The sequence below is a fragment of the Trachurus japonicus genome, chromosome 22 (assembly GCF_045865225.1).
Source record: "Trachurus japonicus isolate A0001 chromosome 22, Traja_1.0".
Taxonomy (NCBI): Eukaryota; Metazoa; Chordata; class Actinopteri; order Carangiformes; family Carangidae; genus Trachurus; species Trachurus japonicus.
The window spans coordinates 22,384,951-22,407,955 of record NC_140928.1 but is presented as its reverse complement, the minus strand read 5'-3'; the positions used below and the strand labels follow the sequence as shown (position 1 = coordinate 22,407,955).

Below are 23,005 nucleotides of genomic sequence, written 5' to 3'. Positions count from 1 at the left end.
CGAGTTTTCAGGTCCTACTCAACTCAAAGATGAACTGTTTAGAATTTAGTGCTCAAAGGTCAAGGTCAGTGAGACCTCACAAAACACATTTTTGGCCATAACTCAAAAATACACACTAATTAAGACACAATTTTACGCAAATGTTTAATAGGGCAAATTTATGAAGTATAATGGCTTTCCAAATGGTCAAAGGTCAACTTCACCGTGACATCATAATGTTCTGCAAAAAAACGTTCTGGCAATTATTTAACACTTAAACTCAGGAAAAAAGGGACAGTTGTGACCATATTTATATTTTGACTGGCTATAGGCAATCAACCCCAGGGCAGTTTCTCTAGTTTGAGCCAGATCAAGGAAAAGAGCACAGTAGTTGATGCATGAACAGATGCAAAATAACATTTAAACAGTATTTCAATCAGGGAAAAGTGTTCAGCTATTCACAAATAAAATACACAAAACACCCTTTACATTACCAAATATTCCATTCTGTAATTTATACATGGCAGGGAGGCTGGTGTTTCACTGTTTCTCTGGGGGGATGGGGGGTGGGGTTGATGGGCTCCAGTGTCAACATCTCAGTTGCACTTGATGGTATTTATGATTAAAAAGGTTAATGGTTTGAAATTAATATAGATTTACTTTTGTGATTGTAAGTGAAGCAAGTAAGATAAGTTGTCAAAGAAATAGTTCACATAATTCATATAGGAAGATTGGTGTAATTTCAAAATAAAAGAAGGGGAAAATATTCAAAATTAGACACAAACAGTGAATTATTTTGTAAAGAAATACGGTATAGTGTAGAGTCCACTAAACGAACATTTATGTAAACATTTTCTGACAAAATGATAAAATATAACCGTTTTCGTTTTACAGTTTTCTTTTATATCCGGTACATACGTCACACTTCCGGTCCTCTTCCTCCGTGTAGCACAACAATGGCGTCCTGTAGTGCGGTAAGTAGTTTCTTTTTTTAAATCAGTTTACTCTGTAATGTTGATGTTGTGATACATTATGATCGGTTAATAACATTTATTTGATATCTGTGTTGTATTTCTCCCTCGGGTATCGTGTTTATGTTCCGCTCTCTTATGTTCGTTCTCGTGTTGTTGTTGTTAAGCTAACCGACGTTAGCGAGTGCTAGTTAGCCAACTTTAGCTCGTCTGTTGTTCCGTCTAACCTGTCCAATGTTACATAATATATGGCCATTAAAAGCCCCACATTACGTTATATTTTCCATAAATGATGACAGCTGTCGTTTTTATAGCAAACTACCAGAGTCACTGAGGAGGAAACGACTGAAACTGCTGCGTCCCAGAAGAGAGAGGAGAGGCTACGAAAATTTCGAGAGCTGCATTTCAAACGGGTGAGTTGTTTGACTTGTCCTTGTAAAAGCACATTTACGTGATAAGGACATAATGTTATGTTTTTAAAGCTGACACAGCCGTGAACAACGCTACAAATAATGATATTGTGTTAGTTGGAGAAATAATTGTATTGACTCCAGCTGCTTGGCTGTGTATTTTTGATATCCTAGTCTGCACTGCTACTTATACAACCAATCATCACATGTATTATTTCCCCCTGCAGAATGAAGCACGTAAGCTCAATCACCAGGAGGTTGTGGAAGAAGACAAGAGACTGAAGCTCCCCTCCAACTGGGAGGCTAAGAAAGCTCGACTGGAGTGGGAGCTTGCTGAAGATCAAAAGAAAAAGGTATTTTTAGTTTGCGTGGTGTTGACCAGACTGCCCTTGTTTTCATGATGATCAGCAGCTAGCCGGTGTGTAGACTCAGAGTTGTCCTATCATAAGTTCCTCATGTGGTCTTATATTTAGAAGTTTATTGAATCTCAGTCTCTCCAAACAGCATGCCTTTTCAATTCTTTCTAAATGTATTCCTGCTCTGTGTGTTTATTGAAACAATATTTGGCTGACAGGAATGTGCTGAGAAAGGGGAGGACTATCACAGAGTGAAACTGCTGGAGATCACTGCTGATGATGCAGAGCGGTGGGAGAGGAAGAAAAAGAAGAAGAATCCAGACCAAGGATTTGCAGGTCAGTAGCAGGATCTCTTTGGTGAACACAGACGTAGTTGTCTAACTTGTTTATAGTATGACACATGGCGTGGAGTGGGTACAAGTTCCTTATTGAGTACACACGGTCTGGTTTGCTTGGAAATCACAGGTGTATGGTTTTTAAATCAGCGGCACAATGTGTCCGTCTGAGAGTAATATTCCAGTGTGCAGACTGAGTATGTGTATGTTTACTTCTACAATGTTGGCTGTGGTTCATCTCTTTAAATCACCTCAGGTGTAAGAGAAATGAAAGGTCTCCTTCCTGGTTTACTAAACATGTGACAACTTATTTTTTCTCCCAACTAATTTCTTTTGTGTTAACTGAAACAAACCTCTCAGTCTGTTGATGCTTTGGATGAATGATGTTGATACGTCTCTCCGTCATAATGAGAGAGTAGAGGCTATGGTGCTTAGCCAGAACTTCTTGATTAATTGAAATTATGAAATATGTCACTTTGCTTTAATTAATAGATACATACAGAAGACTTCAGTATGCACATGGTCATAACCAGCTTGTGCCTTTTATAGATCACACAACACATACTGTCACCAGCTGTTGTTGCCGTTTGAATCAGTTGAACTCAAAACACAGAGTAAAGACTGGAGTCTGATTTAGCTTTACATTTTAGAAGACATTCGTAGACATCATCTACATATATTGATGAGAGAAAAATATGTTTATGCCCATTTCACACCTAATATGATTTGCGGTCATTGTTAAACACACTGCTGTGGTTGTCGCTTAATGGCTCTATTGGCTGTGGAATCTCTTTGCAAGAATTTATAGTCACATCAAGCGACATTGAGGCAAATGGTGATTAGATAAAAGTGCGTTATTTAAGGCATGGGTAACCCTCATGTCACGCCATGGAACCTCAGTCTATTCATTTAGTAAATAGTGATTTAATAGAATTTACTCTTGTGGAAAAGTGGTGCACCGTGATTCCAGTCTTCTGTTTTGTTTTACTGTTTGGGAGCATGTGATCGAAGTTTTCCACGGCTTTATCACACAGTGCCATGTTCCTGCTAAAGATGTTGCTATCTTCATCACTGGTGAACCTTTTTCTCATTCACCATTACAAAGACATGACATAGCCTTGAACAGAGCGTTGTATGTTGATATCTATAAAGCTGTGCTGGTTACCTCTGCTCTCTGGTTACATTTCACTACAGGACAATACAATGTCAGGTCACAGGAAATGTGAACATTTCTAAATGTATGTCTGGAAATCATGTGTGTGTGTATGTACACAGTGCATGTTTCATCTTATGAAAAAGAGATCCCAATCTCAATGAGACTACCTGTTTAAATTAAAGATTTTAATAAAAAATCAAAGTCTTAGATAGCAGTGCATAAAGCAATAGCAGACCCATGTAACGACCCCTTGGGATATTAATCTTCTCAAATTGCTCCCAATTTAATCTACTGGGGGAAAAAAATACTGTCTCCTAAATATGGCTGCCATCTGTTGCATCAAAACCTCCTCTGAATTAAACCTCTGGGGAGAAAATTATCACCAGAGGGTCTTGAAGAGAAGGAGGGGGGAGGAGAGTTCCCTCTTCGTCCCTCCTTAACCAGCCGCAGGTTGTGTTGCTCAGCCTTATGCCTGCTTGCTGTTTGTTCCGGTCATTATAACTCAGTCAATTTTTTTCCCCTCTTTCTCTCTCTCTGTCTTACAAAATGTATTGCAGGTTATGCTGAGGCCCAGTTCCGACAGTACCAGAGGCTCACCAAGCAGATCAGACCAGACTTGGAAAGCTATGAGAGACAGCGGGAGGAAAGGTGAGCTAAGCCTCCATCTCCTCTTCCTCTGCTGTAATTTATGTCTTTTTAATACTTAACCCAGAGGAGAAGTCAACATGGGAAGAAACGTCGTTTGTTCTGTCCCACGAATAGGGCCATAAAATAATTCATGGAGACATTTGTGCTATAATAACCGTAACTGTGAAATTTGCTTGACGTTATCATCTTAGCACTCACCCATCACATGTCCACAAAGCATGTTCTATACGTCGACTAACGTACCCCCTTATTTGCCCCGGGGTGATGGATGAGATATCTACAGTACGCGTTCCCGAAATAATTTAAAAATGTGTAAGTGTTCACGGGCAGCACAGATGATTAAATTCAGTGCCTGCAGGGTTTCCGAGATGCCACGTGTAAATCCGCGAACGATGCACTAACACATTTTTACCCTGAAGCCACGGCATCTTCTCATTGGGATGAACATTATCACAATGATGGGATAGAGAAGTCACTTCAAGTACGTTGAAATGGTGATCATCGGCCGTTATGTATTTCTAATTCCATTTGTTGGTTCTCCACAGCGGCGAGGACTTTTACCCAACATCCAACAGCCTGATCCACGGGACACATGTCCCCTCAAAGGAAGGGATTGACCGCATGGTGGAAGATGTTGAGAAACAGTAGGTCGATTTGATCTCAGTCTAAGCATTGAGCCTGAGCCTGACTCACTGGGCAGACCGCTAAGATAAACTTTTACACAGCACTAACTAACTCTTTATTTTCTGCCCTCTGTTGATGTTGCCAGTGAGAAATAACAAGGGGCTCTGTACCAAACTAACAAGCTAATGATGGGAAACTCTGACAAAATAATGAACTGTACAGAAGGCAGACCATTAGTTGTTTGTAAAACCCTCCTCAATAGAATTACATCCTTCCATGACTTTATTTAAGAAAAGCATGGGTGAGCTCAGCACTGTTTAGGCCAAGCTTGCTTATTATGATTGGCCCAAGCAATTCAAACAAACCAAAATGTTTTTTTTCATGCATCTCTGAATGACAGTGGGTTCAGTCAGGCTATTTTGTTTTTCTTCTGTAACTGGCGCACCACAAACGTAGTGTGGTGATAGGTCCAGGAATATGATACTATCTCTGCTGAGATAAATTATGTGTGGAGTTTGAGTTTGTAATGTCTTTGCCAATTTGGAAGAGGGGGTTGTTTTGTGTGAAGCAGGGCCTATCTGAGCTGAATAAATCAGCCCTAGAGTGGAAATCCTGACACAACTCGCTGATGGCAGGGCAGGTCATTACTCTCCGAACCTCGGAGCATCTTCAACAAGGCATCTCAGGCTCCTGGTCAGACCAGAGCAGATTGTGTTAATAACCTCACATCAAACAAACAGCCCCATGATTACCCAAGTAACCATACTTAGTATTAGGTAAGTGGATGTGGGTGGATGGTTCTCAAACCGTTACGAGAGCCACATGAGAGCGACAACACAAAAAGATAAAGCGGTACCTCCAGTCTGACTGTTACCTCGAACAGTTTTGTTCTTCCACTGGTTCTTTGTTTTTGTCTTTTCCTACAGAAGTCCCTTTCACGTTAGATTACCCTGGTCTTTCCCTGAGCTGTTCTATATTTGAGACAGTCTCAGGCTTGTGTTAGGGATGTGACTGTGGGGCATTAGACAAGGATTCAGTTGCCAGGCTATGACGCACAACAATGCTTTGAAGACACAGTGAATCAAGACTGGGAGCTCACAAATTGACAGTATTTTCCTCTGTGTGTATGTAGTGTGTGTGTATGTGTTGTGTGTGTGTGTGTGTGTGTGTTTTGGGTTTTCCATTGCCACTCTCCTTGCCAAATTTAAATGCACACTGCCAAATTATTGCCTGTAGCCAATTACTGTTAATGGATATGCCATGGATAGTGGCTGTACTGGTTTATGAAATCCTCCCTAAGCTGCTTTTATTTGCAATTGTCAGGATCGAGAAGCGGGCCAAGTACAGCCGACGCAGGGCCTACAACGACGACGCAGACATCGACTACATCAACGAGAGGAATGCCAAGTTCAACAAGAAGGCGGAGCGTTTCTACGGCAAATACACAGCAGAGATCAAACAGAACTTGGAGAGAGGCACGGCCGTCTAGTGGATCCAGTCACTCTGACAGTGACATGTTCACTGCATCAGTTTTCCAGTCTTGCAACTTTTTTCTTTCTCTGTGCTTGATGCATACCAGGAGTACATGTTCATAAACAGCTAGAGTAGACTGTGTATTATAAGGCAGTTTCTCAGACATCTCATAACATGCTGAGGTCATTTTGAGCTGAATGATAATCCAATCGTCTGTGAGATATACAAAGTGTGGTGTTTCTTTGTACTGTATTAGAAGTTAAATCAACACTTTTTAAGAGTGTTCTTATCCTTATTTTTAAATAAACCACTTTCAATTATCCAGTTATCTCGCACACTTGTTGGTTTTTCTGTGGGTTTACTGCGTGTGGTCCCATGACAGAGATGTTTTTTGAGCGTGAGAATGAACTACGGTTAACTACCATCCAAACCCCAGGGCATGTTTAGCTGCTGAAGATGCCAGCCAAAAGAATGTTTTAGTGTAGGTGCACAGAGATAAGGAGCAACAATTGAGCAATTGAATTTATTCATAATCGCCCACATCTCAGTTTAACCAACTTGCCCCCAAGCTGTGACATGAGCAGGAAAGCCTTGTGACTGGAGAGGAGATAAAAGACATGAAAACAGGTTCCCATGCAAGTGTCCCATTTCTGAAAGTAGTTACACAGCGCCCTCTTCAGGACAGTGACTGGTCAGAGCAACATTGAATTGAGTCTCCACTTGGTAATTGTTGTTACCCATAGACTAGTCACTTCTCTTGGTGAACTCTAATGAACCGCATGAAATTCCCCCAAAGGACATTTCGTGAAGATGCAAATGCAATGTGTTGTTTGTGTTGAGCTGATGAAAGGGTTGGAGAGGTTTTCAAATTATACCTTTGATATCCGACTCTGATATCAGTGGAGGAGTGGATTAAATGTTCATGTTTATGACTGATATATTTTTTTTCCTCTTATCTGATTCACCTTGGGATATTGGCTGGGGATTTTTTTTTTTAAAGGAACAGCAGTGCATAAATTCAATGTCTCAAACAGTGTGACACCTCTGATTCTTTCAGGGCCAACTGCCTATTAAAATGTTCCCTGTAAAGTACCAGACATAAGAAAATCACAGAATAAACCACATTTGGTGACATCAGTTCTTTCTTTGAACCAATCTGTAAGAGAACAACAAAACATTCATATTCATGATGAAACTGAGTCATACAGTAACAAGACAAACCTGTCTTGTCTGAGGGTTTCTTTTTTTCCCCTCTCCAGTAAAAACAGCAAGGTCATTCCTGGGAATTTCAATGCCATTTTGGTGTATTTGATAAATAGCACTTATGTTTGTATATCATCTGCTCCAATTCTACTAAGACACGTGTTTTGTTTCACATGCTTGAACTCATATCACAGCAATAAATCAAAATGAACAGCAGGAGACACGCAGTCCGGCAGTAAGACACATTCAAAACAATATGACTTTACCCTTTTACTACAGCAGATTTTCACATGTACCCTCGTATCAGTGTAAAAGATCTTCAGTGGGATTAAAATTTATCACCTACTGAGTAGATACTTATCTTACCCAACAGAAAAGTTTCGTTCTATATAATAATTCACTTTCATAACGTTTGCCAAGAACTTGTCAGGCTAAAGAGCTTAAGGGTAAATAGCACGGCAGCCACAACAGCAGATTAAGTTACCCTCAAAGAAACATGTTCAGATTCTGCAGACGGCTCTTGGTGATTGTCATTTACCAGTCACTGTCCAGGAATGACAGCCACACTCACAAAGGAACAAACAGGTCCATTACCCAGACATATCAGTCACATCAGTAGATAAAGCACAAGTGTTGTTAGTGATGTTAACAATGGCTCTGTTCTATCCAACAGGCACAAGACAGTGTCTTTGTTAATGTTGTCGTTCACACCTGTGCTGCCTTCAAAGGTCTCTGTGAAAAAGGCCAATTGTTAAGTAATTGTGAATTACCAGTCATCAGTCCACTGTGGAGCGACTCAGGTGTACTGTACTGTAACACAGCTTCATATCGATATACTGGTATGGTCCTTATGTATGCTTGGATTAAATTTCTCTTAATTCAGATTTTCATCCTTTAACAAGATGGAGAATGAGCCGTTGTTCAAATGTCTGGAAACTCAGGCTTCTGAAGGTCTCATAAGAACAAAACCCCCACTCCTGAGCGCCATGTGCTGCACAGACGGAGTAATATAATACTGACATCATGTGGTCTTTATTGAAATTGCAACTAACTTGTATCCAGTTTCCATGTTTACCTATCTGTCTGTTTACTTGGTCAAAGTTCAGTGAATCCCTGTTGGTCTGTCCTTTCACAAACATACACACACACTGTGGTTGGACTGATGAGACAAACCTTTAAAAACAAGGCAAACATGCAACTGGCCAAAAGGGGACAATAAACAATCCTTCATCTTTTCGATGTGGGAAGTATGCCACCAAGTTCTCTCTCAGCTCCTAAGTGTCAGCCGACCTGTTAGTGCATGTCCTCACACACCACTGTAGCAATTTATTCTCAGGCTATGATTTTTCTTTGGCAGAACACCACAAGTTATTTTGGTTAAGTACCTACAAGTATGAGGCTGCCCTTGATTTGCATATATCTAGTTGCACATATTTGTGTATTCCTGAAGCCTTTGTTGTCAGTCTGCCCTACATAGTATCTGATTGAATCTCTCTGCACCATTACCTCATACTTAAAATGGGCCAGTATGTTGCTCCCCCTTTCCTCTTTAAACTAAAACCTCTCTCAATACTAACCTTAGTAACCTGATTACCTGCAATTTGTGTCTGGTTACAAAAAAAATAATAGAAACAAGCCAGTCTTTTTTTAATCAAATAAACATCTTTATTCAATCTATTTACAGCACAATACACAACGAAGGGGAAAAAAATATCCCACCTGAAATGAATTCTTCACGTCTTCCCACTTAATTCTTTTACATCTGAAAGAAAACGCCGACCGTGAAATGAAGATGTGTACGAAATATTTACAGTATGTACAGCGTCCATATGGTCAGCCACACTAGTGTGACTTTGTGAATGTGTGTTTGCGTGCGCTGGACGATCGCCCTGACTTGACTGGAACCCAGTGGCCGTAGGGCTTCCTACTTTCATAGATGTCCATTCTGGGAGTTACCTTAGCGCTGGATGGAGCCGCCACCGTTGGCTTGGCCACTGAATTCTAAAGAAGAGAAGATTACAAGAGAAAGAAGGCCATTAAAACACATCATTAAACATTTAGTGTAGTGTAAAGCAGTAATTGCGGAGGCTATCAAGTTGAGAGAGAACAGGAAGAACGTGAAATGTATTCTACTTACATTAATGCTGAAAGAGATGATTTTCCTTTTCGGGGACATCCTTAGGCTGGACATGTCATCAGGCTCTGTCTCGTTGCTCTGTTTCAAAAAAGACAAGAAAGACAGACCTAGTTAGATGTGAGTGTACAACTAATGGCAGAGTGAGCTTTTACAGTTTGTGAAGTTCATAAGGATGGATTATAGTTTTGGTCACTTATACTGTAATAAAAACTTCTATGCATAGATAAGAACTACTTAAGAATTAGCTTCAACAAACTGCAGCTCCCATGCAGACTCCCCACCCCCACAGTGCTGTCAAAGACTAGGCTCAACCATTAAATGAATGCGTCAAGGACAGACCTTGAAACAGTAAAAAGGAAAATGCAAACAAAATAATAAAAAAGGATGTCTTCTCTGTCTAGAGTGGCAGAATGATGGAGATGTAGGTTTCCCAGCCCCTCAGCACACGCCTCGTGTACCAACTTATCTTTGGCATATGGAGAGGAGTTCTTCGTCTGTTTTTAGTTCTCTTGACAGGAAAAGTCACTATAACGCAGTCCACACGCCTGCGCTCCATCAGCGAGTGGAGGATTCTGCTAAATCACAACGACCCATTTCAACTGCAAGCATAAATACAATTGTAATGTCAAAATGCTACTGCCTTGCTATATGAGGTGTGGTCAGTGTCATACAACATCTGAATTGCTTGTGAATTATCCAGTTACATCTATGTGTGTGGTTAGCATTTGAATGGACAATGTGTAATTGTGCCTAAATTCTAAATCTACATATGTGTTGGCGTGATTGCAAATGTGTGTCTATACATGACATGACATTACAAGACTTAGCAGTTAACCTTTCCCGCAAACACATATTGTCGTCACCCAAGTCACATGACAGCCTTTTAATCCCAGGTGCCGATGAGTGAAGGAGACCACTGTCATGTTATCTATGAAGACAGGAATAAATACAGAGAGCATGTGTGTTCCCTCAGGGGTCCAAAGGTTAACACAAGACAGGAAATTCAACACAACACAGACCTCAAGCTTATCAACAGAAATCTGTAGACATTGTTGCCACTTTACTATAAAAGCGTGTAGGTAGGAGAAATGTATTTAACAGAAAAAATAAAATGAAAAACTTCATGCACAGCCAGAGTGCTATGAGTTCATTACCCACTAGGTAAAGGGTTAAGAAATGGTCCGTGCATAGTTATAATGCACAAGTTGTATGAAAAACTATTAGCTGGCCCTAAAGTTCAACACCCCTTACCTTGTGTTTACATCTAGTCCATGATGGGAAAAATACAGCTTCGCCTTTAATTGGGATCTGTGTGACAAAGCCTCATCTTTAGTGTGTGATGTGTTCAGTATGAGCTGACATTCACTTTCAGACACCCACCTGTGACAGAGTCCTTTCAGGGTCTTGTCTCACCCTTGTCTCTGGTTCTGGTGACACCCGTTCGGACTCCTCCGACTGCTCCGACAGAATCGGTTTCACACTCTCGGGAAGTTCCAGCTTCTCCACTCCCAGGATCTTCAAAGCATTGGCCTTTGCGGTCTCAAGGAGTTCTCTTTTGTCTGAGGAATAGATTAGTTTGAAACAAGATTTAATCAATTTCAAAATACCTTTGTCTATCTATCTCTCTGGGCAGTTACTGTAAATATAGAGAATTTCACCACTTTGTTTCAATACACTTACCATCCAAACTCAAATGTCCTGAAGATCTGGATCTTGAGCGGCTCCTGTATCCTCTGGCTGGGGATTTGGAGGACTCGTTTCTAAACTGGCTCACAACTCCCCTGTGCCTGCTCAAGCGACTGGAAGACCTAGAAGACCGGGAGCGGGCCCTGTAGCGCGTGGGACCAGAGCGTCTGTCTGGTGAGGGTGAGCAGCTGTAGGAGCGTGACCGGGCCCTGTAGTGGCGAGGTGGGGAGCCACGATGGTGCCCACTGCCATATCTGCGATGGCTGTTGCAGCCGCAGCGGGAGGACGGTCTGTGGCATCGGGGGTGAGAACGGGACCTGGGGTGAGAGGAAGACCTGCTGCTTGATGATGATGATGATGAAGACCTGTAACGCCCCCTCTGGGTCCTGCGCCCCCTGTGGCAGCCAGAGCCGGAGGAGCGGCTGCTGCCACAGCTGCTTGGGGAGAGGGAGCGAGGTGAGGCAGGACTGCTCTGGTCAAAGATTACATTGATACCATCAGACTGACGGGCGTGGGCCATGTCGGTGGGTGAGGCTTCCTCCTTGGCCATTGTGTTGTTCTTCAAAAGCTGAGAAGAGACATCAAACATCTGCATGAGTACTCAACAAAATGATCTTTATACATCAAACTGTACCCCTAACTGTCCTTGTTGTAAAATGATAAATTGTCGCTTTACATAATTCCTGAAAACACCAGCCAGTGTTTATGTAAGCCTCTTGTTGTTGCGTAACCGTGGTTACCTCAGTACTGCCCCTAGCGAGCAAACTAACGCAGCCCGGCAACAATGGCCGACAGCACATTACTGGAAATTTCCAGTGTGTCGCAAGCTAAGAATAGCTTAGCTAGCTTAAGCTAACGTATGTTATTGTTCTCTACGTCTTCATATATTTCCGTTAACTGAACTTATTGTTGACAATAACTCTGAAATCACCATTACAATTACATGGGGATACATGTATATCCACAGCAGCTGAGTAAAACACTTTGTTTTACTGTAGAAAGTTCTGCTAACGTTAGCTGATGTTGTAACACTTACCAGGTCGACCGTGGCTTGAAACCTTTGATTCCGGTAACGAGATATGTTGAGAAAGTCGCCGTCAAAAATCACGGTTGATACTTAATGAAAAAGAACGTATCGATCCTATTATTAATTACTGGTTTGGTTTGTAGCCAAATATTTTCGAATTCGAAATCTCTGAGCGTTGTTTCTCCGTCGAAGTTGAGGCTTGTGTCGTCGTCTGTGTAATGACTGCGAGGCAGCGAGGCGGGCGGAGCCACGAGCTGTGGGACGAGCTGTGGAAAATTCCAGTGACGTGTCCCTCACTGTTCAGAGCGATAGATAGGACCCAGTGAGTAGTTTACTGTATGGCCCACCTTGATGTAAACACAAATACTGTTGCTACTGGGCGAATTATTTATTCAACATGTATAAGCCACATTACTTTTATAACAATGCATGGACGTTGTTCAACGTTTGATTTTAGTGTCACCTCGTTTAGACTCGGGATTATTCAGGTGAATCAACTCAGAAATAGAAATTCAGGTCTTCGGACACAAGTCTGTTGAGTTTTCGTAGATAGATAGATAGATAGATAGATAGATAGATAGATAGATAGATAGATAGATAGATAGATAGATAGATAGATAGATAGATAGATAGATAGATAGATAGATAGATAGATAGATAGATAGATAGATAGATAGATAGATAGATAGATAGATAGATAGATAGATTCAACTTTATTGATCCCGAAGGAAATTCCACAGTGGTCAGCTCCCACACCATAGAAATCAAAGTGGAGTTTTTTTTTTTTTTTTTAAAGTATAATTACATTTAACCAAAGTCCTTCTAGGCTCATATTAGAACGTCTCTGATTTAACTCATAGTCAACAAGAAAATGAAGACAGCATTTATTTTTCGAGGTTCCGAGCCAAGTTTCTGCACATGGATCCTAATTTCCGACAGTATATGTCTGTCGTTAATGCAGCATTCCCCTGCGGGGTTAGTAGCTAAATCAAAGATATTCATCACGTGTAGGTTATAATGCAGACTTACAATGTAATAAACAATAAAGCCTACTTATGCATAACATATATATCAGTCTTCGAGCATCCGACTGCTACAGAATTAAATGAAATCAGTGATAAATCTTTTTTTTTTTTTTTAATGATTTTAGTATTTTTGATATGCTGGACCATGTTAGCTGTGCGATAAAACAATCAAACGTTGTTGTTGTTGTTGTTGTTGTTGTTGTTGTTGTTTTTTAATACACATTGTGTATTAAAAAAAACAACGTTTGATTGTTTTATCGCACAGCTATATGGTCCAGCATATCAAATAATTTCTGGCATTGCCCTTTAAAAAAAGACACCATTGGCACGAAATCTCGCGATATTCTACGTACCTTGTTTACTTGGTTGCTTCCCTCGTCCGTTTTGTAAAGTTGCCAATCGGCTCATTGGCGCGTCGCTGTGTGGTGGTGGTTACCTGAGACCAAACAGACCCTAAATCAATCTGAGATGGATGTTCTCACTGTGCTGCCTTCCAACTTCGGATATGCTATATTCACTTACCTCTACAGCTGGATAATGCTGGGGTATTTAGCAGTCAAGGTTGGGGCTGCCAGGAAGAAGTACGATGTTAAGGTAGGCTAGTTGTCTGACTTAAAGATGCTTGTCTTGTGAGACGGGCACCAGATCAGAATATCTATATTTGTCTATTTTGTAATATTGCAACGCAATATCGAGTTTCTTGGTAGGCTAATTATTATTATTTGATCTTTGTAGTATCCCACAATGTACAGTGACAAAGAGGAAGTATTCAACTGTATCCAGAGAGCACACCAGAATACCCTTGAGGTGTACCCTCAGTGGCTTGTTTTCCAGACCATTGCAGCTCTTGTCTATCCAGTAAGTATATCTAGTAGTGTGATATTTCAAAATAAAACATGCCACAATCTGCACTGCCTTGCCTGATTATTGCAGTGGATACTAGAACTGGTAGTAGCACGTTGTGTCATACTTTATAGGTGAACAGATAAAAGATAACGATCAGAGCTAGAGCAGTGTCATAGTGATTTAGCACATTTCATCCAACTACTAAACACTTTTGTGTTTCCATTGTTTTGATTGTTTGTTTGTAATCACAGTTGTCAGCATCTGTGCTGGGGGCTATTTGGGTGACCAGCAGGTTGTCCTATGCCTGGGGGTACTACACAGGAGGTAAGACTAAAGTAATGTGGAAGGATGTAATAAAGGATGAAAGCACCTTGACTCAATTCACACACATTTAAATGTCTAATGTATTTCCAAGGTGACATAATACATTTTAAAGCATTAGTTACCTAATAGCAATAAGTCTTTGTAAGTGTTGACTGTGGTGTAATGTTATATGGGTTAAAGGTTACATGACTTTAGGGCCCATTAAGAATTAAAAGTACAACCATCTACTTTTGTTTTTACTTAGCAATAACCAAAATTCATAATTTCTTATTCTTATATTAACCACTGCAGTGCAACAATTCATTTGTATTTTTCCACAAAAAAAATGTTCATGAAAGTGTAGCAAGAAGTGTAAAGGCTGCTGCTTAGGTGTAAGAGGTCACAGTGCTGTGACTCTTCCTCGCCCAGTTCATATTAATAATTTACAGAACATATTAACATATGAGCCAAAGGTGATGAAATGAAGACAAACATCTATGAGGTCTAAATTGTAGTAGGTTAATTGTTTAAATTTTGTGGTTAACCAATGCACTGGGTTAATTGTGTTGTCTGCAAAAGATAAGATATTTGGCTTAACAAAAAAATCATACCAAAAGATTAATCCCAACAAATGTTTAGTATTCATTGTTTCTACTAAATACTTGGTATATGTTTCATAAAATTCTGTTTTGATGAACATTTGCATGATCCTGTTTTATGTTTTATTCCAGATCCAGCCAAGAGAATGCGTGGTGCCTATGGCTACATTGGATACTTTGGAGTCATCTTTCTGTCCATATCTGTAGCCTTGCAATTGCTTGGTGTCTTTTAAGGCTGTTGCTATCCTCTATTATCTCATGTTTGCTCATTTACACTGGCTTGCATGATGTTGTATCAACAATATACTAGCTTAACAATTCTTCAATTGCTTATTTCAAATAATGATTTTATGGACCACTAACTTGATACTCAGTATATTTTTTTATTCCAGTAGTTGTTGTGAATGTTTACTCGTACATGTAATCATTGACAATAAAGTACATACCGACTGATACCACTGCCTCAAAAGTGTTCTTTATAGTCCACAGTTGAAAGTATTGTCATGTGTGAACAATGAATGGTTAAGGAGCAGGCATGAAGACCCCATGTGACTCACTCATGATACACTAACTGAGCGCAAATCTCCCATTAGATGGAGCATGCAATCTACAGGCCACCCTTACAAATAATATTAGATCCAAGAAAATGTTGTATCGAATGTGTCAGGAAAGTTGTGTCCTTTGAGATGATTGAGATAAATATTATATAAATATATATTTGTTTCAATAAACCATGTTTTTAAGCATGCATTTAGCTGCTCTGCACGCTAAACCACAGATTAAGCAGGTAAATAAGTAGGTATACATACAAGAGAGGGAAGTACACAGGCTACATCTCTTGTACAATATACGTCTTGAAATATTATAATAATAATAATATATAAATGTATAGGATTATATAAATATAAGGATTATTTAAATCACATTTAATCATTTGCTTGATGTGTTTAGTACCAACCAAGGACAGGGCGCATATTTAGCACTTAATAAATACATTAGCCTATAATAAACTGAAGAAAATGTGCACTGGTCATGTTCTGTATTCTTCAATTTTTGTATGTAGCCTAGGTACTATTTGTGAGGTGGAACCACTCACTTCCATTGGCTTATTATTTTAAAACTTCCTACCATACCTGTGTCATACTTCAGTCAATTAAAAATCGATATCGCACTGTAATATTATTTTAAAGGAAAATCTTGTTTTGTCCAACGACACTTGAAGGCACCATGATCAACAGCGTCTCAGAGGTTCCCTGATCAAACGGGTGTGGGTGGACTGCGCATGTGCGTGACCGAGCAGCTCTCGGAAGCAAAGTCGGCTTTATCCAAGAGGTTCACATCAAAAACCGAAAATAAAGGTAGGGATTGTATTGAACATGTCATTACCGTCAAAAAACGCCGTGTCTTAACGTACGTGTGTTGCCAGGCACAACCGTAGTCTTTTCAGCTATGACAGTATTTTCAGCGACTTTGTAGCAAGGAGAGCACTTCAAGGAAATGTTTGCTAGTGCACTGCCAAAGCCACGAACAAAAGGCTCGACACGTTCGTGTTTTTATTCTTTTGTTTGACGACAACGTCAGTTCCTGCGGTCTTTAAGTTTCATAATTATATCAATAGTCTTGTTGTTGTTAGGTCTCGGAGGTCTGTAGCTTTAGCGTGTTAGCGTGTAGTTACAGATTTGTTGGTGCTCTGTGTGGGGTGAAGCATCATCTCTACTCAGCAGCTACTGCGTATACACAATTGTTTTTCAGGTTTCACATTTCACTTTGGCTGGAAATTGTCTATAGCTACCACACACTAGCCTTTGTACGCACTAAAAGCTTATGTCGTCGAGCTGACAAGTATTTCTGTTGAGTTTTTTTTATGTTGTTTTGATCTTCTTTTTTATACCTTGTTGAAACTAACGCCCTCTGCCACAGTCATGTCAGGCTTCCTGGACGGAATCCGGTGCGGAGACTGCGAGTGCAATGTGGACTGGGGAGAGAGAAGAAACACCATCGCGTCTATTGCTGCTGGAGTGCTGGTATTTACTCTTGATCTCCTCTGTCAGACTGTGGTTAGAGACCTGCAGTGTATGCTGTCTGTCTGATTTGCATTTTGTCTTGAGGCTTTAATGCTGAGTGAAGACAGAGTTGTGATTTTTTCCCCCTAAATGTTCAGCTAGCTATCACACATTCTCACTGAATCTTCACATGACAGCAAATGGGCGGTGACGGTGAGCTGACCAAGCTAACCGTGGATCATCTTGTCTTTGCAGTTCTTCACTGGTTGGTGGATCATCATTGATGCAGCAGTGAAATATCCTGATCAGGGAGACTTTCACCATGCCTATCACACTTGTGGAGTCATCGCTACAGTGGCCTTTCTCATGTAAGACTGGCGTTTCTGTCACAGGAAGTATTCAATATACACCCACTTTGTGTTATCAGAGCTCCACCACTTGTCTTAGATGGTTTAGTAGTTGGTACATGGCTTATATGGAATTTCAGTCACAAGTTAACAGGTGGTCGTATAATAGTAACAGTTGCTACTCTTTTTCAAAGATCCTCCTTAATTTTTCACTGGCTCCTAGTTGCTGGCTTTATTCCTTTTCCAGTTGAGTGGTTTTGACCTGTTTTCCACATGCAGCTGTTATCACATGACTGAAATCACATGATGGCAACTAAACCATCTCCATGACAATTGAACAATTACGTCATCCAAGGAAGGCCACTATATGGCTGAAATCTTCAGAAACACCAAGTGAATGGATCCTTGGAGGAGATAACATTAGAGTATCCAGTTTTGGAGTTAAAGGGACAACGAGGAGTTTCTATTTGGTTATAAAAACGTCTCACGTTAATGTGGATGAATCTACGCTACCCACACTTGTTAATGGGCTAATTTTTGATAAATATATCGTTTTGTCTCTATCGTTATTTTTTTATTATTAGTGGTGGTGGAAATGCTGGGCGAGCCGACCAGCGTTTCTTTACTTTCGGTTTCGCAACGAGTTATGAGAATAACGCAGCCGAATCGCCGTTTATGGTCGGAACTACGACGGTATCTGATCGTCTTCGAACCTCTGACTGTAATTCTTGATGAATGAAAACATGAGTCTGTCTTGCGCCGGTCAAAGAATTTTACGGTGCGGAGGCTCATAAATGTAGTGTGAAAACGCTTCGCTTTTCCAAAACTCCTCGTTGTCCCTTTAAGAACACCTTGTTGCCAAACATGTTTTTTTCTTTTTTTTTCTTTTACAATTTAAGACCTACGTTAACATAGACAATCTGGTTAAAAAAAAACTTACTGAGTAGCTTCTGATATGTTTGTAATGTTTTCTCTCTCATTTGACTCTTATGTAGGGTAAATGCAGTTTCAAATGGCCAAGTGAGAGGAGACAGCTACAGTGAAGGCTGCATGGGACAGACAGGTGTGTACAGGAAACGGATGCTGAGCTACTATGTGTCATGTCATGTGCTCTTTTCTCATTTGTGGGGATGGGTTTCTCGTCATTTGGCTGTATTATGCTACTATTACATGTGGTTTAAATACAGTACATATGCCCTTATTTCAGACTGTTTCCTTGTATTACTATTACGGCATACATGCAGTAAAACACAGGCACATAAAGAAGCGCAGTGCTCAGTCACCCAGTAATCCACCCTTTCTTATCTCTGTATGCAGGCGCGCGAGTGTGGCTCTTCATTGGCTTCATGCTGGCTTTCGGTTCTCTCATTGCCTCCATGTGGATTCTGTTTGGAGGATTCGTAGTGGCTGGTAAGTCCCGTTTCTCAGCTTGGCACAATAATCAGTTTGGGGTGTGACACTGACTAGCCTACTTATATTACAGTATTAAGCAACTGCACAGTGTCTTTTGAAAATTGAGTGACATTAAACAGAAGACAGTAACTGAATTTACATAAATGTCAAAAAACAACACATGCTGCCTCATGTTATAACCTACAATCCTGATGTGTGTCTTGCAGGAAAGACTGTTGTGTACCCTGGTATTGCCATTTTCTTCCAAAATGCATTCATTTTCTTTGGGTAAGTCAGTAGTCCTCAGTGATATCTTTCTTTTGGTTGATGCTCATTCTTCACTTTCTCACATGATCTTACTGTGTTTTTTTTTGTTTTGTTTGTTTTGGTGCAGGGGTTTGGTCTTCAAGTTTGGACGCACAGAGGATCTGTGGCAGTAATGGACTGTGTGTATTAACGTGCACCATTATAAAGCTTGCTTTCTATATTGTATGAGACAATATGCTTTAGTGGTTATACACTTTATGTATATTAACTTCTTTTTTGTTTAGCATTTAAAGTTAACATGTTTAATTTATGTCATTTGCTTTATAATGGCTAAATCATAACTAAGCACAAATTTTAATAGAGTTCTTGAGAGTTTGACTATTTTCAAATGTGACACATCTTTAAGTGTGTCTATTTGCACTCAGACAGTGTAGCCATGTACTTGGAATGGTTTACAATTTTGTGTGTAACAAAATGTGTTATTTGGGAGATGTACTTCCCTGAGCTGAGCTGTGTTTGGTATACTGACTTTTAAGGCATCATTTAATTTGAACAGTTTGACTGGAAATTGCATAAATTATTATGGTACAAAAAACACATGAAGAACAATATTGCAAAAATACTGTACACATATAGTGAATGTAACCATATGAGGTTGTTTGTATTCCTCCTGAAACAACACTCCATCAGCTCTGAAATGTTTCCATCATCCAGATTTATTGTTGAGGGTTAATGAGCTCACACTGCTGAACTGAAGCCAACAAAAGTTTCACAACTGTAGGATGCAGTTTGTGTTTAGGATATTTGCATTGGACTGCTCCACCTATCCATTAAGCTTGTGTAATATCCACACCATGAGGTCACTTTTCGACAACCATGGCAGCATTAAACATAAACATACTGAACAATAAATGAGTCTTCCATTCATACTTCTGCATGTTAACTTTGTTTGTTCCAGTTTTGTATATACAAAATTTCTAAAGTTGCGTTCACACCGGACCTTAACACCTACTTTGCATTAAAAAGAAGAGTAATTGTATGAAATCTTCTACATTGACATGAATTTATGCAGACAGTCTCTTAGACTCCAGGATTCCAGACTTGTCTGCTTTGTCTCCATCTTCTTACTTGCGCACTGCAAGATGGTGAAACTGCAAAATATGAAAATATTGTATTGAGAGAACTCATGATTTTCTCTAAGGTGTAGTATTACAGAAAACAAGGCCAGTTCCAATAATGTTCAATGTCACTATAACCTTTTCTTTCAGTGTAGAGAGAGGAACATAATATAGATTGCATACCTCCCAGAAAGCCTGATCATCAAAACATTTTTTGTTTTGAGTTGGTCTCCACAAGTTCCACCTGAGTAGAAATCCTGAGTAGAAGCGACATGTAAAATTCATTAGAAAAACATGCTTTTAAATCTTGTACCTTACATTAGTAGTATTGATATACACCTGAGCAATCATTCTGAGTGGTGTAGTAGATGCAACTTCAAATAAATTTCACTAAAATACTCAAAAAAAAATGTGTTCAACTTACCTGTAATGAGTCCTGTGACCAGACACACACATAAGGTCATAAGGAGGATGCAAATGTGAAACACAGCAAACCGGATCGCCCTGCAAATGAATGACACAAGGTGTTACACCTTTTTGTGTTAATGTGTGCTCCAATGTCTGACATAAGACTGTTGCATTCTTACGTTGTGTGATCATCACAGTCTTTAATCTGCAGGAGGAGATGTACTAGCCATCCCAGTAGACCAGAGAGTCCATATGTACTGAAAACAGCACAGGTGTCATGGCACTGAAATGTAAGTAGCATGTGGAGCTGGAAAATAAATAAATAAATAAAAGAAAAAGAGTTTGTTAGGAATTCTGATGTATAATCAAAGGATAAATGTCCATAAGTTGTGATCATAACCTTGAGGTATCTGTGTCCAATGCTTGATACAACAGCAGCTAAGAACCCAATAGTCATGGCTTCCCATGGCTGACGAACCACTGATATGGAGACACCAACAGCAACACCACCAGCAAGGATGCATGACTGCATATGGATCTGACAAGAGTGAAGACATAAAGATGTGGTTTTTAGATGGATCCCATGGTGCCAGCTGTTTAAGTCCAGCTTAGAGTGATGGTGAAGTAGCGTAATGCTGTGTGAAGATCTCATTTGTCACATCATACCAGGTTGAGTTTTCCTCTGGGACTGGAAAGCACAGACACAGCAGCTGCTGTCACGGCACTGACAGCCAGGGCCAGGTAGGTGCTGCACACGACCTCTAGCTTCCTCTCAGGAATATGATCGTCCACAAGGACCGAGTTGAAAGTGGGCCAAAACATCCACAGGAACACAGACCCTGGAAAACCAAGAAGATCAAACAGGGTTTCTATTGGGCTTTCTGACTGAGGGTTTGAACCCAGATCCTCAGGATAGTCATCATCATATAAACACCAGGAAAGACAGAAAGGTACTAACCCAGCATGGAGAATAATCCTGTTTTGTTGTCAAATTTATCCTTTTCAAATCGCTGCTCTGAACCCTTCCTATACAGGACCCAGGTCAGTATGAGTCCAAAGAAAGCCCCAAAGATGTGAAGCACCATGACGCTGTTCAGCAGTGTGACCTATACCATCAGGAAACAACATCATAAGGACAACCTAATGTAGAACACCACTGTATATGACATGGTGTGAAGCTGTGGTGAAAGGGTGAAATGCTTGGTTAACACTGTTTACCTTGAGCAGAGACTGTAGGAGCCATTTATTCAAGATAAAGCCTGGCACCTCCAGCAAGGCGATGAGGATGAGTTGAACGGGGTTGGTCTTACCCAGCACAGCTCCAATGGAAATGAGGACCGAGGCTGTGCACATTTCAGCCTCTACCAAGCTGTACAAAAACAATACAGTGACTTCCAAACCACAGCTGAGAAATATTTGTTTACTCTTTGCTACTGTGTGCAGTATTATAATGGAAAGATAGCACCAAAAGAGATCTTCAACTGTGAGGTCCTACCTTCTCAAATCTAGCCAGACCATTCCTCTGTCGTACTCAAAACCATTGAGTATGATTGCCATTTGGGTGGCCACGACTGCCACAAGGACGTTGAAGGCAGAGGCACTGAAGCTATACCGCACCAGGAAAGTGCACAAGAAGCCAAAACCCAGTATCACCATCACATTCACATCCTGGAACTCTGCATGAGAAGAAAGGTGACTTAGAAAGTGTCATATATCTGAATCATAATGCAGTCCCAGACAATACTGCCACTTCTGATGTGTTTCAGTTGGTCACCCAGTTCATGCACAGAAACAATCAGCAGCAGTAGGAGCTTATCATTGCCCAACAGTAATAACTGCAGCCTCTCCCCACACTTATATATTCAAAAATGTCACTTTATTTCGCTGTATAAAGTAGTTTAATATATAAATTAACTTCAAATAAGTTATTATCTATTCTCTTAGAATTAGACATTAAAAGTCTATTCCAACCTGTGACCCCCGTCTAATTCACTACTCACCTGGGTAGATGTGGCTGAAGTTTTTTTCATCTTCGAGTCGTTTGAATTGGATCTTAGTGTAAAAGGCAAATATAACAATAAACCCTAGCTGCAATAAAAGCAGCAAGGGTGCCAGACGGGAGCGCAGACTTGGTGCGTACCGAGGAGCCATTGGAGATGTTCGTTGCGCACTTTTCCATCTGACGCATGTGTAGCCCTGCCGTTTTGAAAATGGGCGCAGCTCCAAGCACAACATTTACGCCTTTATCAGCTTCTGGGCAGTCAGAGGGGGGAAATACTGTCTGGTGTAACTGCTCATTGAAAAATGCCGTTTACAGTACTAATTTACAAAAGATAGCCTAATATCTGCCATGCAAATTCTAAGCACAGTTATGAAAGGTTTAAGGGTTGAATTGCATATTTGAGTGAGCTCCTATGGCTCAAGAGACATAAAACAAAATGCACCAATATCACAGGACATTCTACTGAAATTGACTCTACAGAGTACACAGCAATTAGGCCTATTGAAGAAAGAACTGTCTAGGTCACTTCACTTTAGTTTTTTTAATGCCACTTTGCTGTTAGTCTATGGAAATTGTATAAACAAGCAGCCATTGGTAAAGTAAATCACAACTGTAAGCAACGGTCTGCAACACACACTTTTTAGTCACACACACGCTCATTTACACATTTTAACCTGGTAACAAAACATA

General features: G+C 40.3%; 5 protein-coding genes across 10 annotated transcripts; 3 read left to right on the top strand and 2 right to left on the bottom strand.

The window, feature by feature from the left end:
• Positions 1-900: 900 nt before the first annotated feature.
• On the top strand, positions 901-6,280 carry syf2 (SYF2 pre-mRNA-splicing factor). Its single transcript, XM_085767073.1, has 7 exons — positions 901-953; positions 1,265-1,363; positions 1,588-1,713; positions 1,935-2,052; positions 3,765-3,855; positions 4,401-4,499; positions 5,803-6,280. Exons 1-7 carry the CDS (start codon positions 936-938, stop codon positions 5,966-5,968), a joined length of 717 nt encoding a protein of 238 aa, XP_085623199.1. The 5' UTR covers positions 901-935; the 3' UTR covers positions 5,969-6,280.
• A 2,517-nt stretch (positions 6,281-8,797) lies between these two features.
• rsrp1 (arginine/serine-rich protein 1) lies at positions 8,798-12,218 on the bottom strand. Of its 6 annotated transcripts, none has more exons than XR_015034777.1 (7): positions 12,015-12,218; positions 10,973-11,546; positions 10,673-10,851; positions 10,544-10,600; positions 10,128-10,220; positions 9,293-9,867; positions 8,798-9,156 (listed from the first exon to the last, which is right to left on the bottom strand). XR_015034777.1 is itself a non-coding variant. In XM_085768219.1 (6 exons), the coding sequence occupies exons 2-6, from the start codon at positions 11,526-11,528 to the stop codon at positions 8,998-9,000; spliced, it is 1,029 nt and encodes a 342-aa protein (XP_085624345.1). In that variant the 5' UTR covers positions 11,529-11,546; positions 12,015-12,218; the 3' UTR covers positions 8,798-8,997. The 6 variants fall into 6 exon arrangements, 2 of the variants coding, with proteins under 2 accessions (XP_085624345.1, XP_085624346.1); XR_015034776.1 differs by having other exon boundaries at positions 9,293-9,864; XR_015034775.1 differs by having other exon boundaries at positions 9,293-10,220.
• Positions 12,219-13,411: 1,193 nt separating this feature from the next.
• Positions 13,412-15,233, top strand: mgst3b (microsomal glutathione S-transferase 3b). The gene is made up of 4 exons (XM_085767269.1): positions 13,412-13,624; positions 13,766-13,888; positions 14,128-14,200; positions 14,911-15,233. The coding sequence occupies exons 1-4, from the start codon at positions 13,499-13,501 to the stop codon at positions 15,009-15,011; spliced, it is 423 nt and encodes a 140-aa protein (XP_085623395.1). The 5' UTR covers positions 13,412-13,498; the 3' UTR covers positions 15,012-15,233.
• Positions 15,234-16,056: 823 nt separating this feature from the next.
• On the top strand, positions 16,057-19,714 carry tmem50a (transmembrane protein 50A). Its single transcript, XM_085766645.1, has 7 exons — positions 16,057-16,136; positions 16,699-16,802; positions 17,037-17,149; positions 18,124-18,191; positions 18,446-18,538; positions 18,748-18,808; positions 18,915-19,714. Exons 1-7 carry the CDS (start codon positions 16,061-16,063, stop codon positions 18,958-18,960), a joined length of 561 nt encoding a protein of 186 aa, XP_085622771.1. The 5' UTR covers positions 16,057-16,060; the 3' UTR covers positions 18,961-19,714.
• rhd (Rh blood group, D antigen) lies at positions 19,424-22,475 on the bottom strand. The gene is made up of 10 exons (XM_085766644.1): positions 22,314-22,475; positions 21,809-21,989; positions 21,532-21,682; positions 21,272-21,419; positions 20,980-21,152; positions 20,714-20,851; positions 20,493-20,620; positions 20,330-20,409; positions 20,089-20,162; positions 19,424-19,938 (listed from the first exon to the last, which is right to left on the bottom strand). The coding sequence occupies exons 1-10, from the start codon at positions 22,462-22,464 to the stop codon at positions 19,912-19,914; spliced, it is 1,251 nt and encodes a 416-aa protein (XP_085622770.1). The 5' UTR covers positions 22,465-22,475; the 3' UTR covers positions 19,424-19,911.
• Between the last annotated feature and the right edge of the window lie 530 nt (positions 22,476-23,005).